The sequence below is a fragment of the Pelobates fuscus genome, chromosome 4, assembly GCF_036172605.1.
Source record: "Pelobates fuscus isolate aPelFus1 chromosome 4, aPelFus1.pri, whole genome shotgun sequence".
Lineage (NCBI taxonomy): Eukaryota > Metazoa > Chordata > Amphibia > Anura > Pelobatidae > Pelobates > Pelobates fuscus.
Window position 1 is genome coordinate 301,387,830 of NC_086320.1, and position 14,696 is coordinate 301,402,525.

Here is a 14,696-nt window from a genome sequence, read left to right on the forward strand (position 1 = left end):
TTTCTATGTTTCAGACACCTCTTAAGAGCAGCCAAGTTTCTCATTCCCACCAGGTGGTGCAAAACGGATGTTCTGACTGTCTAGAATTGGATGGATAAGGTCGAGGAATTGCATGCAATGGCATCAATGACAGTCTCTCTCCGAGGTAGGACTGAGCAATCCATGGCAACATGGACCCCCTGGTTGGACTTCCTTTCCAAACACGCTACAACCAACACATAAGGTGCAAAGCTTGAGCTCCACACAAAGATGCTTGACATGCTTTGAAGACCAATGGCCACTCCCGTGGGAATAGTATCATTCCTTCTGACTGTTGGTTGACCTGGAACATGGCATGAGTCCTGCTGAGAGATATGAACCTGTGATGTCAGGGACTCGGACACTAATAGCAGAGTATGCCAAGATAATAGAGATAATAGTTGACACAATGACTAGAGGGAGGATGTTGGACAATATGAGCTGTTGATTGCGCTGAAACATTACACGAACAGAACCTGAGCTGATCTGCCCTAGACGTACCCCCTCAAATTCGGTCCCCCTACTCAAATAGAGGCACTGGGGTGACATGTGAACTAAGTAACTACTATCCGACTACTGTAACTCTCCTCTAAAGCATAGCCACACTGCTTTGATCAGCTTCTGAGTGGGTTCGACTGCATAATTTCCCATTATGTTACCAAGATAAATGAACAAGCAAAGAGAGATGAGACGGGGTCGTGGCGTGTAGTGCTGCAAAGGGCCTGGGGCTATTAAAGAGGCATAACCCTCCGCTTGTTACCCTCTACCCTCTCCTTTTTTCCCCTGTCTTTTTCTATATTTTCTTTCCTCGTCCTCTCTACCCCCTTCCCCATCCATTTTCCCTTAAGATGTTCTAGTCTTCAATGTCTCATGAGTGGATAGTGGGTGGGCATGTGGTGTGACGGGCGACAAACTTTGCTTGTCACATATTACTTAACCACATCAGTTTCACTTCACTTGCTACGGTCTCACCTAATGGCACTTCACACTACCCTGACCTACAGACATTCAGTTTTCCATACATTCTCAGAGGCACATGCTTTACTCCTAGTGACCCCAATGTGCCAAGTATCTCAATACTCTATATAAATAATTACTGATCGTTTATCCACTTTTTAGTTAGTTATTCACCTGTGTTAAGGAATACATAATAGTGCCCAAATGATTTGTACTGATATTTTCTTCTATATGCATAACCTCTTTCACAGTATCAACTTTTTCTTCTCACACTAAAAATCAAACTGAAGATGGTCAAAAAAAAAATAATAATAATAATAATAATAGCAACTCTTTTTTTTTTTTTAAATTGTTGATCTGGTAATATATGATAATAAAGGTTTCACGTGACTGCTTTTTGTCTGCTTGGATTTACATTTTCATAAATCTATTTTGCAGTGTTAAAAAAGGGTTCCAGACAAATATATGAGTCTTACAATTAATAGGGGGAGAGGTGAAAGATTAGATTTGCTAAACTGTTGGTTTAATTAATTGTGAGATAAGGCAACAGACTAATCTGTATATCATGGAATACAGGAAAAGTATATATGAGTAGCAGAGCTAGGTTGTAAAAGGGCCTTTAAGGATTTATAAATGTATAAAGGATCGTCTAATCTCCTGGAAATAAAACATATTTGACTTGTGTTACTCATTCGTGATATTAGATAAAAAAGAAGATGATTTTTCTTGTCTTTGTCTTGTTTAAATACTTATTTTAATACACAATCCTAGCCTTAACAAAATTTACATTACATTACAATTTTAAGAAATGTATTGAGAATCTTACCTCTCCATTGAAGAAACAAAAAATTGTTGCGACAAGTAATCCCTAAAATAAAAAATGAAAATGATGTAAGTAAGATAAGAGCAAAGAACTGAACAAACTAATTAAATGTTAAACCTATTTTACATATATTCAAATTACTTAAAGGGAAACTATAGTGCCAGTAAAACAAACTCGTTTTCCTGGCACTATAGCTTCCCCCTCTGTCAAGACCCCTCCCCATCCCACCCCCCTGTGGTGAAGAAGGGGTTAATAACCCTTCTATCACTTACCTGGGTTCAGCGCTGACGTCCCTCAGCACTGGCTCAGCACTACCCACGCTCCTCCCCTGCCGATGTCAGCTGGCGGGAGAGACCTAATAAGCATATGCAGCAATGGCCATTCTGACATTAGTTTTTCCCTATGGGAAAGCATTATTCAATATTTTCCTACGGGGATTTCCGGTGATGCTGGAAAACCTTATGCATAGCGTGAGGGTGAACAAAAGTTGCTTATCCACCCAGAAGTCCCTCTAGTGGCCATTTGGTAGACAGCCACTAGAGGACGAATTAACCCTAGCATGTTATTATTGCAGTTTATAAAAACTGCAATAATTACATTCTCATGGTTAAGGGTCATGTGGTCTGGGTGCCTACAGTGTCCCTTTAATTATTTTTATCATTATCCTGGCAATATAAAATTGAGTTTTAAAGGGAAATACAGAACTGTCTGAACTCTGGAGCATCAAGATGCGGTTTCCAAATTTAATGTCACATCATTTGGGAACACTCTAGCATAAACAAAGACCATCACCATCTAGGCAAAATTAATTTACAATACTAACTGACTTTCAAAAATCTAGACAAAATGTAAAACCTGGGGGGGGGGGCGGGGCTTAGCACCTACGGCGAACGGACGCATCTGCTAGGAGCTCCGGGCGCCGACCGCAACAAACGCCAAAATAAGGGATACACCGCGGGCATTGGAACCCCAGAAGGCACTCACCATACCCCAGAAAGGGTGAGCAATAGGCACATGCCTTTCCTGTACCCGAAATTGGGCGGGAAAACTCGGCGCAAGTCCGGGGCCTACCCTGGGTACAAGACCACGCGGGCCACCACACGGGACTTGGAAGAAGAACTGTTAGAGCTCTACAGCTCCCCCTGGCTACCTGACAGGCCTCCACAGTACACAGACATCATGGGACCCAGAAACCTCAGGCTGGCCCCAGCAAGGACTCCCACGATATAGGGGAGATGCTACAGCGCCCGATGACACCAAATATTGCGGCCCAGCCAGACACTGGCGTGCACAAAGCAAAACCGCCAGCCGCCCTAAACGCAACCGGCGACGCCGACTTTCCTGGATGCACTAACGGAACAGGACCCTCATGCTCCTGCCACCAAAGACATTGCCAACCTCCTAAGGGAGCTGCGACAAATGTCAGCGGCCGACACGGTCCGCAGTGATGTGAAGGCGGTGGAGGCTCGCACGCAAGTCACAGAGAACACTGTTACGGAGCTCCAACGGGAAGTACGTGAAATGAGGGATCAAATGCACAGCCTACAGCACTTCCATACTTCCCTGACACAGCGGGTCGATATCACTGAGGACCGCAACAGACTACCCAATATCAAAGTCCGAGGTGTCCCGGATACAATAAGCCAGACAGAGCTGCCACACTACTTACGGCGACTGGTAGAAACGATCCTCCTACACTCACAGGCTAAAAAACTCCAGTTTGACGGCTGCTACAAGATCAACAAATCTAGACAGGCTCCCACGGAAGCAACTCACCACATAATAGTACGCTGCCACTCGGTGTCGGACAGGAACCGCTTCTTAGTAGCCGTGAAGGGCAAAACCCCCATGGACTTTGAGTCATCCAAACTGACTTTTTTCCAAGATCTTTCCAGGAATACCCTGCAATGGCGGTAATCTCTATGGGCAATCACAAGCCAACTGAGGGCAGCCGGAGTGGAATATCGTTGACAACTGCAGAGAGCTCTCACGGCCACAACAGCAGATGGCAGGACTCTAAGACTCACCTCCACAACAGATGCAGCAGCATTCCGTCAAACACTGGGACTGAGCATATACCCAGGGGCACCTGGGGCTCTTACCAACGCACAGCCCAACACACCGGCTAGACAGACTCATCACGCATTGGAAGAGGGAGAGACATCAGACGCAGAGACCTAATACCGTACGCTGCCTAAAGCTGTTATTACTCTTCTTTTTGTTTCCTTTACCACTGCTTACCATGACAACAGTTGCCTTAACCACAACTAAGCCTTATACACACGCCTCACACACTGTGGAACGTCCTTGGAATACTCGAGCCATGACTAAACCCACAGTCTCTAACCCCACAGAAGACCCACTCCCACACTAACGCCCCAACTTACCAAGCTGAGCCCCTACCACCCCCCAGCAGGCCTCCTTGGTTAGGGGTAAGGCATCTACTACACAACGCAACAGGTACCACCACACTTATGATGGTGTCACAACGACAAAGTCAGACCCGACTACCTAGCGACAACTGACCTAGCATACCACTCAACCCAGTGGTACCCACACACCTCGCAACTATACATTACCAAGCATATCACACATCCTCACAGACACGCACGAAGACGAAAAATTTAAACGAGGTACTTTACCGTTGAATGTTTTATCTTGACTTGATTACACGATTCTGTTAATTCTCTACTTACGCTTTAAATAATGTATGTGTTTATCACTCTGCCTCAATAAAACAAAGATTGTAAAAAAAACAAAAAAACAATAAAATGTTAAACCTGACCACCAAATTAATATCCTTAATTTAACAAGCAAAGAATTTTAAAGTATAGAGTGACTTAAATGATAAATTAAATAGCTAATTTGACGAAGAATTTACCAACATGGATTTAGCTACTAATATAATTATTCACTAAACACAGACAAGTTTATTCACTAAAGTGAAAAGTGTTGGGAATTCCAAGTGAACATCAAATTTAAAGGGACACTCCATACCCCTAAAGCACTTTAGCTTGCTGGAATGCTTTATATGAGATGAGTGTGTCCTCTTTTTTTTCATTTTACAAAAAGTGCAGATTTCAATAGTAATTGCCATTTTTACAAATTAACCTTGTTACATTGAAACAATTTGCTTCAGAAAAAAGGGCAGACCGTGAAATATTGCAATAATATATTTAACTTAATTCTGCATGGACCTTAACAAAAATAATCTAAAAGGTTTAATGTGTAAAATAAGTGCAATTATATTCTATAATGATCCTACTCATCATAGATGGATTTGACATAAAAGTGTCTACCTGTGAGAAAATCCAAGTTATAACACTGTCCAACCAATGAAAGACAAGTAAGGAAGGCCTAAGCACTAGTCAGCAAGGGTGGCTATTCTTTGACTCTTTCAGCTACTGCACAGTTCAAGCAAATCCTTAAAATGGGAAGATTAACTCTTGTTGAATAAAGTAGATTTGGAAATCATTTCAAGCACCATTATCACTACCATCCACTGTGACGCTTATGGTTCCAGGACTGCCCTGGCACTGCTCACTGTAATTTGATGAAATATTTTAGGCATTCTCCTGCAAGATAAATTTGATTGTTCAGTTCAGGACTGCGTTCATTAGCTCTGAGCACTAAGTTTACACTCTCAGTGACTGAGCACTGCCCTGCATGGCTCCGCGGAACTCAGCAGAGCTAACCTCAATCTCCAGGAGTCCTGCATGCAGGGTATATGGCTGAAGGCAGCTGGCAGGCTAGTGGGCTTAAAAGTGTTTCTTTCACAGTTGATTAACTTCAAATACATTTCCAGACCCCTTTGACAAAGAAATATTTAACTATGTAATTTACTGTTTGAGTTAGGGAGAACCATATGATTACTATTAGAACCCATTCTGAAGATGTTCATAAAGATACATATATATTTATAAAAAAAAACACTGATACCTGATAATGCATTAATATGTTCATAATGTAGTCATAGATTTCTCCAGCAAGTCGATTTTCAGGTCTCCATGGAAATATAACAAACTGGATTCCTAACAATGGCACAAGAATCAAAGTTGCTCTGACCGCTTTCATATACATGTTGGATTCTGTCCGATGGGTATCTCTTAATTTTGTCACAAGTACTAGAACTATGTTGAGAAGGAAAAACAAGTTGACCTGGAAAGAAGAACAGTTTTTCAGCACTTTTTATTTCTAATTTGAGCAAATGTAAACAGTATAGCAAGCAAATCAAAGTAATACAAAAAAAATAAAATAAGCTTGTTTATTCATGTTTGTGCTTTGTTTATTTCACAAAGTTTTTACATTATTTTTATTGTGATGTTTTACATGAATAAATGTTTATATATATTTTTTCACATGGCCGTTCTTGGTCTGTAAAGGGCCACAATCAGCGGTTAGGGTTATGGTAGGGTTAGGGGTAAGAATAGGGTAGAGTTGCTTGTGTCTCGAAAAACATTATCTAATATATATGGGGGCCCTTGAAAAAAAAACCTTAAATTATGATGGAACAAATCTATACAAGGTTTTGTTTTGCTTCAGAACATGGACAATTGTCTCCGTCCTATAGGGGTTAAAGTGCCCTTTTAGCTCTTGAGTTAACATTAAATACATTTATTTAAATATGATTTTATTTGAAGTCTTGTTTGTGCTATTATATGCACTATTCATATAATCATTTTAATCTTTTTTTAGGAAAGCATTTTTCAGACAGTTATTAACAGAAAACAGAAAACAGAGACCTACATTATCTTTATCTTTGGTGGCAACATTCTATTTAATGATATATATATATAATATTTTTTTTTATATATTTTTTTATTTTTTTTATTTACATAGATCCTTTCAAGTTTAGATCACCTGGTGCAAGACGCGCATGCTTTTTATGTCTATCCCAGCATCCCAAATGAGCTACACAGTTTCAGAAAAAAATTCATTAATTAATCCATCCCTGTCCATAACAAATGTATATGGATCACTCCATTAATCTCCTTTGCATTTTACAGTGTATGTCACATTCTGTGCTTAAAATTGGATTTATGATCCCTACAATGACACCTTCCAGAGAAGGAGATGAAATATTCGATGTGGTGCTATTGATAACATATAAGCTATCACATTTCCACCTTTTTAAACAATTTATTAGCTTCTTTGTAAAACTGATTCCTAAAAGAGGAATGAGAACATGCTTAGGGCTTTTTATTGTATTCATGTTATGAAGCTATCAATCGTGTTTAATAGACTTTATTTGTAATTGCCATATTCTTGGTATTTTTATTAAGCTACTCTCTCCAGATCAATTTTTTCATCATGGCTTTGGGACATAAACAAGTCTTAACCACTAGCCTGGTATTGGAGTTTTTCGTTGATAAAAACAAAAACAAAAAAATCTGCATTAGAAACATGTGGATTTACGGGGGCGTGGCCTGGACGAGCATGGTGCAGGACACACACTGAAAGAGCTCCGCACCCCTGGCCACCTAAACAGCGAAAACTAGCTACGAAAACGGGAGAAAATGGTCCGCAATAAGAGGCAGCTGACAGCTGAGACAGTGGGAACAGACTCACCGAGGAGACACACGGGCCCGATGGATGATTTCATCGCTACACCGCCCGACACGCGGAGACAGCACAGTGAGCACAAAATGGCGCCCGCCTCTCCAAGCAAGGAGTGCGCGGGAGAGCCCCACACAGAAGACGCTCCGGTTAGTGAACTAGCCCAAATCAGAGCTGAACTGGCACACATCTCTGCCAGCATGCTTACCAAAGCAGACACTGGCACCCTAGTGCAGGAAATTCGAGCCGCAATGCGTGGTGAGCTCGCTGAAATGCGCTCAGACCTGACTGCGCTCGAACAAAGAGTGGACGAAATGGAGACAGCAGCCCAGGGATGCGACGAGCACCACAGAGCTACAGAGGTGGCGGTTACCAGACAAGGTAACATGCTCCTAACGCTGCGCAGGCAAGTGGAAGATTTGGAGAATAGGAGTAGGCGCAACAATATCCGGATTAGGGGCCTTCCAGAAGCGGACGCAGATCAGCTCCAGACAACGCTGACTGCCCTATTTCACCAGCTACTGCGGGACCAAGCCCCTGACGCATTCCGCATGGAGAGGGCACACAGAGCACTAGGCCCACTGAGACAGGATGGCAGGCCCAGAGATGTGATATGCTGCCTTACCTCTCAGGGCGTGAAAGATCAAATAATGGCCGCAGCAAGGGAACAGACCTCTATCAGATTCCACGAAGCCGAAATTTCACTCTTTCAGGACTTGTCCGGCCTCACACTAGACGCCAGAAGGGCCCTGAGACCGGTGACGAGTACCCTCCGTGATAAACGTATACCGTACCGGTGGGGCTTCCCATTCAGCCTCCAAGTGAAACACGGTAACGCATGGCTCACGGCCCGCTGGCCGGAAGATATTCCACACATGCTACGAACACTGGGCCTGCCGTCTGTTAGAATTAGGAACTGGATCCTGGAGGAAGCTGTGGCAACACGACGAGATCCTCTAGCTCCGCTGCTCCCTCCGGCACCTACACCCGGCAACAACGCCTTACCACGTCGACGAGGGGGCCCGGAGGGCCCTGAAGAGTAATCTCCGAGGAGCGACCGATCAGACGGGGATTTGGTGAGTCCTGAACACACATGGGGACATACATACTTATGGGCAAGGGAGACCACAAGGCAACGGGGGAGGGTCTGGACACTTGGGGAGGGAGAGGGACAGGGGGACTTAATGCCATCAACTGCTTCCCCATCTCCCTGGGCTTGGAGGGGACACTGGGAACCTGGAGACTGGTGCGCTACTACCCTGAGCTGCCATCACTGAGCACGAGGGACACAGGCGGGGTGGCCTACACATGCAGCCCCCAGTTGGGGGATTTGGGTGGGGGGACGAAGGGACGATGTTGCCTGCGGGAAGCATACACGCGGACTCACTACAATCCCGGCAGCGATGCAGCAACCCAACACGTTTTTTGGCACAGGCCCGATTTGGGGCCCCATTTTGACAATGTAACTAAAATGCCGCCAGCCCTCTCATAAGGTTTAGAGATGGCACAACCCAGGGATGGGGGATTACCTCAGACTGGCTTTTGGAGACATTTGTCCCGCATGGGCTCAAGCACAAAGTATATGCGTTGTTAGACATGTTGTATGATATTATGATGTATCAGAGGGAGAGGGGGGGACATATCCTGGGCACAGGGGCTCTAATGCATGATATCTGTTGACCTGTTCTGTGGAACTAGACCGAGGGACACCCACGAGAGATGAGTGATTGCTACCTGAGGAGGTGACAAATCAGGATAGGGACCGGACGGCCCACATTAGACACGCATATATGATTAGGCCCGGGAGACGGAGTAGTGAGAAACAGCGACGCATAGTCACTAGACGAGCGACAACGCCCCGTACAGCCAGGCCCCCTAGGACCCCCACAAACACACAACGTAGAAGATATGAGCCACCCCTCGCACTGACGGTTGCGTTCAGGGACCCGATATACATGTGCCTAGGAAGAGACAGAACCCTGACAAACCCGACCCTTCCCGGTGGACTTGCCCCCCCTGAGAATGATAGATGCCCCCAGGAGTTCAGAGACCCAACCCTGTGACGACCGCCCACATTCACTCACAACTTGCCTACAAAACAATGTCTCTCTGACCGGAACCATATGCCTCCCGTAAAGTCAAGACCCACTGGCCAGGGGGGTGAGTGATAGTTGGTTTATCTTTCTGATTGTTACTATACTAAAGAGAAAAGCATTTGTTTGTAGTTTTGATCACACTCTTTTTATATACTGTCTATTGCCTGCTACTGTGCTCCAAGGGACCAGTTCCCCTTGACAGGCACCACTCAAAGGTTGACGGGGGGGGCGTGGGACGCTCTTATCGGGCGGCGCACGCGACACCCCCGCCACAGGTGCCGACTCATACAGGTCTGTATTGGGCCTAACAAACCTCCCCCTCCCTACACCTATCCCTAACCCACCCCCCTCCCTTGATAGGATCGGAGCCATGGGGTCGGGGTTCACGCCCGCTCCTCTGCATGTCTGGACGGGTAACACCAGGGGTCTGAATGCCCCCGAGCGGAGATCTCACCTGCTGCGAACTCTATGGGCCGAAAAAGTGTCAGTCGCCTTTCTCCAAGAGACCCATTTCAAAGGAACGGAAAACCCTACGCTAAGAGACTCAAGATACCCAGTGGGGTTCTTCGCGAATCACCAGACAGCCAAGAAGGCGGGAGTAGCAATTTTATTCGCAAGCACGATACCATTTGACTGTGCCGACACTCTAGCCGACAACATGGGACGTTATCTGTTTGTCAAAGGCACAATAGCTGGTTGCTCGTACACCTTCGCAAGCATATATGCCCCAAACACCCACCAAGGCAGGTTTGTCCGACAGACGCTGACTAAGTTAGAGAGATTCAGAGAGGGATTCCTGGTGGTTGCTGGGGATGTGAATGTGGCCCTGGATCCGAAGAACGACACATCCAGAGGTGCTAGCTCCCTCCCGCGCCAATGCCTACAGACCATCCGGAGAGCCCTCGGGGGCTCCGGACTCGTGGACTGTTGGAGAGTGATGCACCCGGCAGACAAGGACTTTACCTACTATTCCACGGTGCACAACACATATAGCAGGCTGGACTACATTTTCGTGTCCCAGGAGTTTCTGCCTAAGTTAATATCGGCAGAGATAAGGCCAATGACTTGGTCTGACCACTCGCCTGTCTCAGCTACACTCGAGTCCCCACTATTTTGACCAAGAGACCGTCAATGGAGGATGAATGAATCGATCCTCAATGACGCACCAGTAATCGCGGAACTCAGGACGGCACTAACAACATTTTTTGAAGAAAATGAATCCCCCGAGACTCCGGCGATGATGGTGTGGGAAACGCACAAATGCGTCATCCGGGGACACCTGATTAAACTATGCACCCACAGACAAAAACAACAGCGCCAACGCGTGGCCGAGCTAACAGCGCAGATAGCGACCCTGGAAGCCACCCATAAGGCCTCCCAGACCGACACGGACTACAGATCTCTCCTAGACGCGAGACGAGCATTGAGAGACATTCTCCAACGCAAACTCCAGTACACGATCCGCAAATCCCAGCGTTTCTTCTACGAATATTCAAACAAATGTGGCCGTTTACTCGCCAGAGCTCTACAGAAGAGGCGCAGGATGTGCCAGATCACAAAAATTAAAAACAGAGACCAGACGACCACCCAAATTCCTGATAAAATTCTGAGCGCCTTCCAAGGGTTCTACCACAATCTATATAACCTACCGGTAGATGACGCCCCCGGTGCCCGACGCCTCCAAGACACCCGCATAATGGAGTACCTGCGACAACATGTGGAGAGGACCCTCACACGAGAAGAGGCAGCCACACTGGAAACCCCCATCACACTAGAGGAGCTCCAAGCAGCACTGAAAGGCTCCAAGACAAATAAGGCACCAGGACCCGATGGCCTGCCGGTACGGTACTTCAAGGAATTGGGAGATATACTCATGCCCAAGCTCCTGACGGGCCTCAACTCACTCTTGGAGGGGGGTACGCTCCCTAGAGATACCCTAACAGCTACGATCACGGTGATCCCGAAGGAGGGCAAGGACCCGACCAACTGCGCCAGCTATCGACCAATATCGCTACTGAACGCTGACCTGAAGCTCTTCACGAAGGTCATAGCAACGCTCATTGGCTGGGTCCTGCCAGACTTGATACATCCTGATCAGGTTGGGTTTGTCCCAGGTCGAGAGGCCAGGGACAACACCATCCGAGCCCTAAATGTCCTACACGCCTCAAAGCAGTCGTCGCAGAAGGTCCTCCTCCTCTCAACCGACGCGGAGAAGGCCTTTGACCGGGTAGACTGGCATTACATGCTCGCGACACTCCAGACAATGGGTTTCGGCCCCCACATCCTTACGTGGGTCTCCTCCGTATACACGATACCATCTGCTAGGATCAGGGTGAATGGCGCGCTGTCGGACCCAGTGCACATACGCAACGGAACAAGACAGGGATGCCCGCTGCCCCCCCTCCTGTTTGCCCTCTCCCTGGAACCCTTCCTGGGGGCGGTCAGACGGGACGGGGGCATACGGGGGTTTGTTATGCATGAGCAGGAACATAAAGTGGCGGCGTATGCCGATGATATGCTGTTTTTTATCAGTGAACCGATGGTCTCCCTGCCGAATCTCCTGAGGGCCTTCGAGGAATACGGACGGATATCGAACTTAAAAATAAACACGGACAAATCAGAGGCTCTCCCCATAACAACAGGTGACGCGATGACTACCCACCTAAAAACACAGTACGCCTTTACATGGTGCCAGGAAAAGCTACTATACCTTGGCATCTGGCTACCTGTCGACCTCTCCCGGCTATACACTCACAATTTCGCACCTATACAACAGAAACTGGGCTCGGACTTAGCCAGGTGGGCTGGCCTATGCGTATCGTGGTTCGGGAGAATGAACGCGATAAAAATGAATCTCTTGCCCCGACTGCTGTACTTGTTTCAGACCGTACCTATCTCTATACCAGGGACCTTCTTCAGAACCATGGACATGGCCATCACCAAGTTCATCTGGCTCTCCAAGGCTCCTAGGCTGAAAAGATCGCAACTACGACTACCAAAGGCGCAGGGAGGCATGGGTCTCCCATCTCTCCTGGACTACTATAGAGCCACACATATCCATAGAATTGTGGACTGGCATGCCACCGGCACACGGAAACAATGGATACACATGGAACGGCTCCAGATGGGAGGCTCGCTGCCAGCAGCACTATGGCTGGGAGGCCCGTTAACCTCCATGAGAACCCGCAAGCACCCACTCATCGGTGCAACCTTACGAGTCTGGTACTCGATTAGGACTAAACTGGCGTGGACGACGACCCCGGGGCCGCTGACTCCGATCACACACAACCCAGACCTCGCTGGGGGACTCTCACTTCGCGACGTAGAGGCATTTGGAGACACGGACTGGATGTACATGCAACAGTGGTGCACGAACGACTCCTTAAAACAGCTCCCAGACCTGATCACCGATAGAGTCCCAACGGGGCTCGAAAGATACAGGTATTTCCAAATCAAGTCATTCTACCAAGCTCTACCAGGGAAACGCCTAATACATAGACCCCTAACAGAGTTTGAGAAAATATGCACGAAGCGACAACACTTATGCAGAGGAATCTCAAACCTTTATGCGATGCTGATATCCTCCACACAGCATGAGCCCTTGAAACACACCGCACGCTGGGAGGAAGCCACCGGGGTAACATTGACGGCCCCCCAATGGACGAACATTCACATCTTGACTCACCAAAGCTCCATTAGCTCCAAACTACAGGAACTCAACTATAAAATATTAACCAATTGGTATAGAACCCCAGTGAGAATACACCAGATGGTCCCGGATGCACCAACGACATGCTGGCGATGTAACAATGAAGTAGGCACAGCTCTTCATATCTGGTGGACGTGCCAAAAGATAGCCCCATTCTGGCGACAGGTACACGCACAGATCGAACACATCACAGACACAGACATTCCCCTGCAGCCACTACAGATGCTACTTCATCATACACTGCTACCTATCTCAAAATATAAAAAGACACTAACTAAACACCTCCTGAACGCGGCCAAAACGCTAATTCCGACACGATGGCGCTCCACACAGGTACCCACCCTACAACACTGGATGGACAGGGTCGAAGAAATACACGGGATGGAACAGCTAACCGCCGCCCTCAACGGCACCACAGAAAAATACATGCATGTTTGGATGCCATGGCTCACGTACATCTCGAATAGGCCAAACTAACTCCCAGGACAGACCCCTGACGCGAGCTCGAAATAGGGAACGCTCCAGAGGATCGAACCTTGAGGGGCCTCTTCGGACCCTGGGGATGTGCCCGTCTGGACGTTGGGGGGGGGGGGGCGCAGGGGGCTGCGACCTCGATGGCGAACGTGCCTTCCCCTCCCTCTCCTTCTCCCACCATGCCTCACCTCCACCCACCCACCCTTCCTGCACACCCCATCCCCTCCCTTCCTTACACTCTCTGAACACACTGCTCCCAGGAGCTACGTACAGGATTAAGACATACGGAGTCGAGGCTCTTGCCTCCCATAGATCACCATACATAAGTTAGGGAAAGGCCACACCCAGGCTCTGCAGATAAGCCCCGCACCATGGACAAATACCATGACTAGGGAAGGCCACACGGCAGAGGGCAACAGGGACATGAGGCTAATCGTCAACAGGACGTACGGGCCACTGGCGCTTGCAGAGAGGCATATGGGACCCTAGACCCTCATATGTGACAGACCGACTGCTGACCACCACCACCTACCCGAATCGCCCAACCAGACGCATCCCACAGACGGTTAGCAAGCTTAGACCCTGCAGTCCATACCAAGGGCAACGAGGGGGGGAGGGAGGACGGGGGAAACCGAATGGAATACACACACTAAAGCTACACGAAGGACTAACTGAGGGCCCGGTAATCCCTAGATCACCGGAGTCACTGACGGAGAGAGATGATAGCCCGCCCAGAGTACGAACACAAGCTAATGCCGACCACTTTATAGACGTGCCACAGAGAAATTAGCTTTATTACAGGACAGGGCAGGTACTATGCTAGCTAACAATGCTTTGGCATCAAAACACCGAGCCACCAGATCGGCAAATCCCACTTCTTCCCCTCCTCGCACAGCTGACTGATGCCCGCCACACATATTCACCTGCTCACTCAGCATGTATTACGATAATATCACATCAGCTATGGTCTGGCATCTTTCCCTCTCAGACACAGGAAATTTAAATTGACGGAGGTCCAAGGAGGGAAGATTAGGGATGACAGATGGGAAAACAAATGATTGGG

General features: G+C 47.4%; 1 protein-coding gene across 1 annotated transcript in view; it reads right to left on the reverse strand.

Annotated features, from left to right (window-relative positions):
- The window catches only part of CALCR (calcitonin receptor), a 404,852-nt gene that overhangs the window by 15,225 nt on the left and 374,931 nt on the right, over positions 1-14,696 (reverse strand). The window contains exons 11-12 of the mRNA XM_063452257.1: positions 5,738-5,956; positions 1,802-1,843 (exon numbers count right to left, since the gene is read on the reverse strand). Of these exons, the coding sequence (XP_063308327.1) occupies positions 1,802-1,843; positions 5,738-5,956 (261 nt within the window). The remainder of the gene's footprint in view (positions 1-1,801; positions 1,844-5,737; positions 5,957-14,696) is intronic.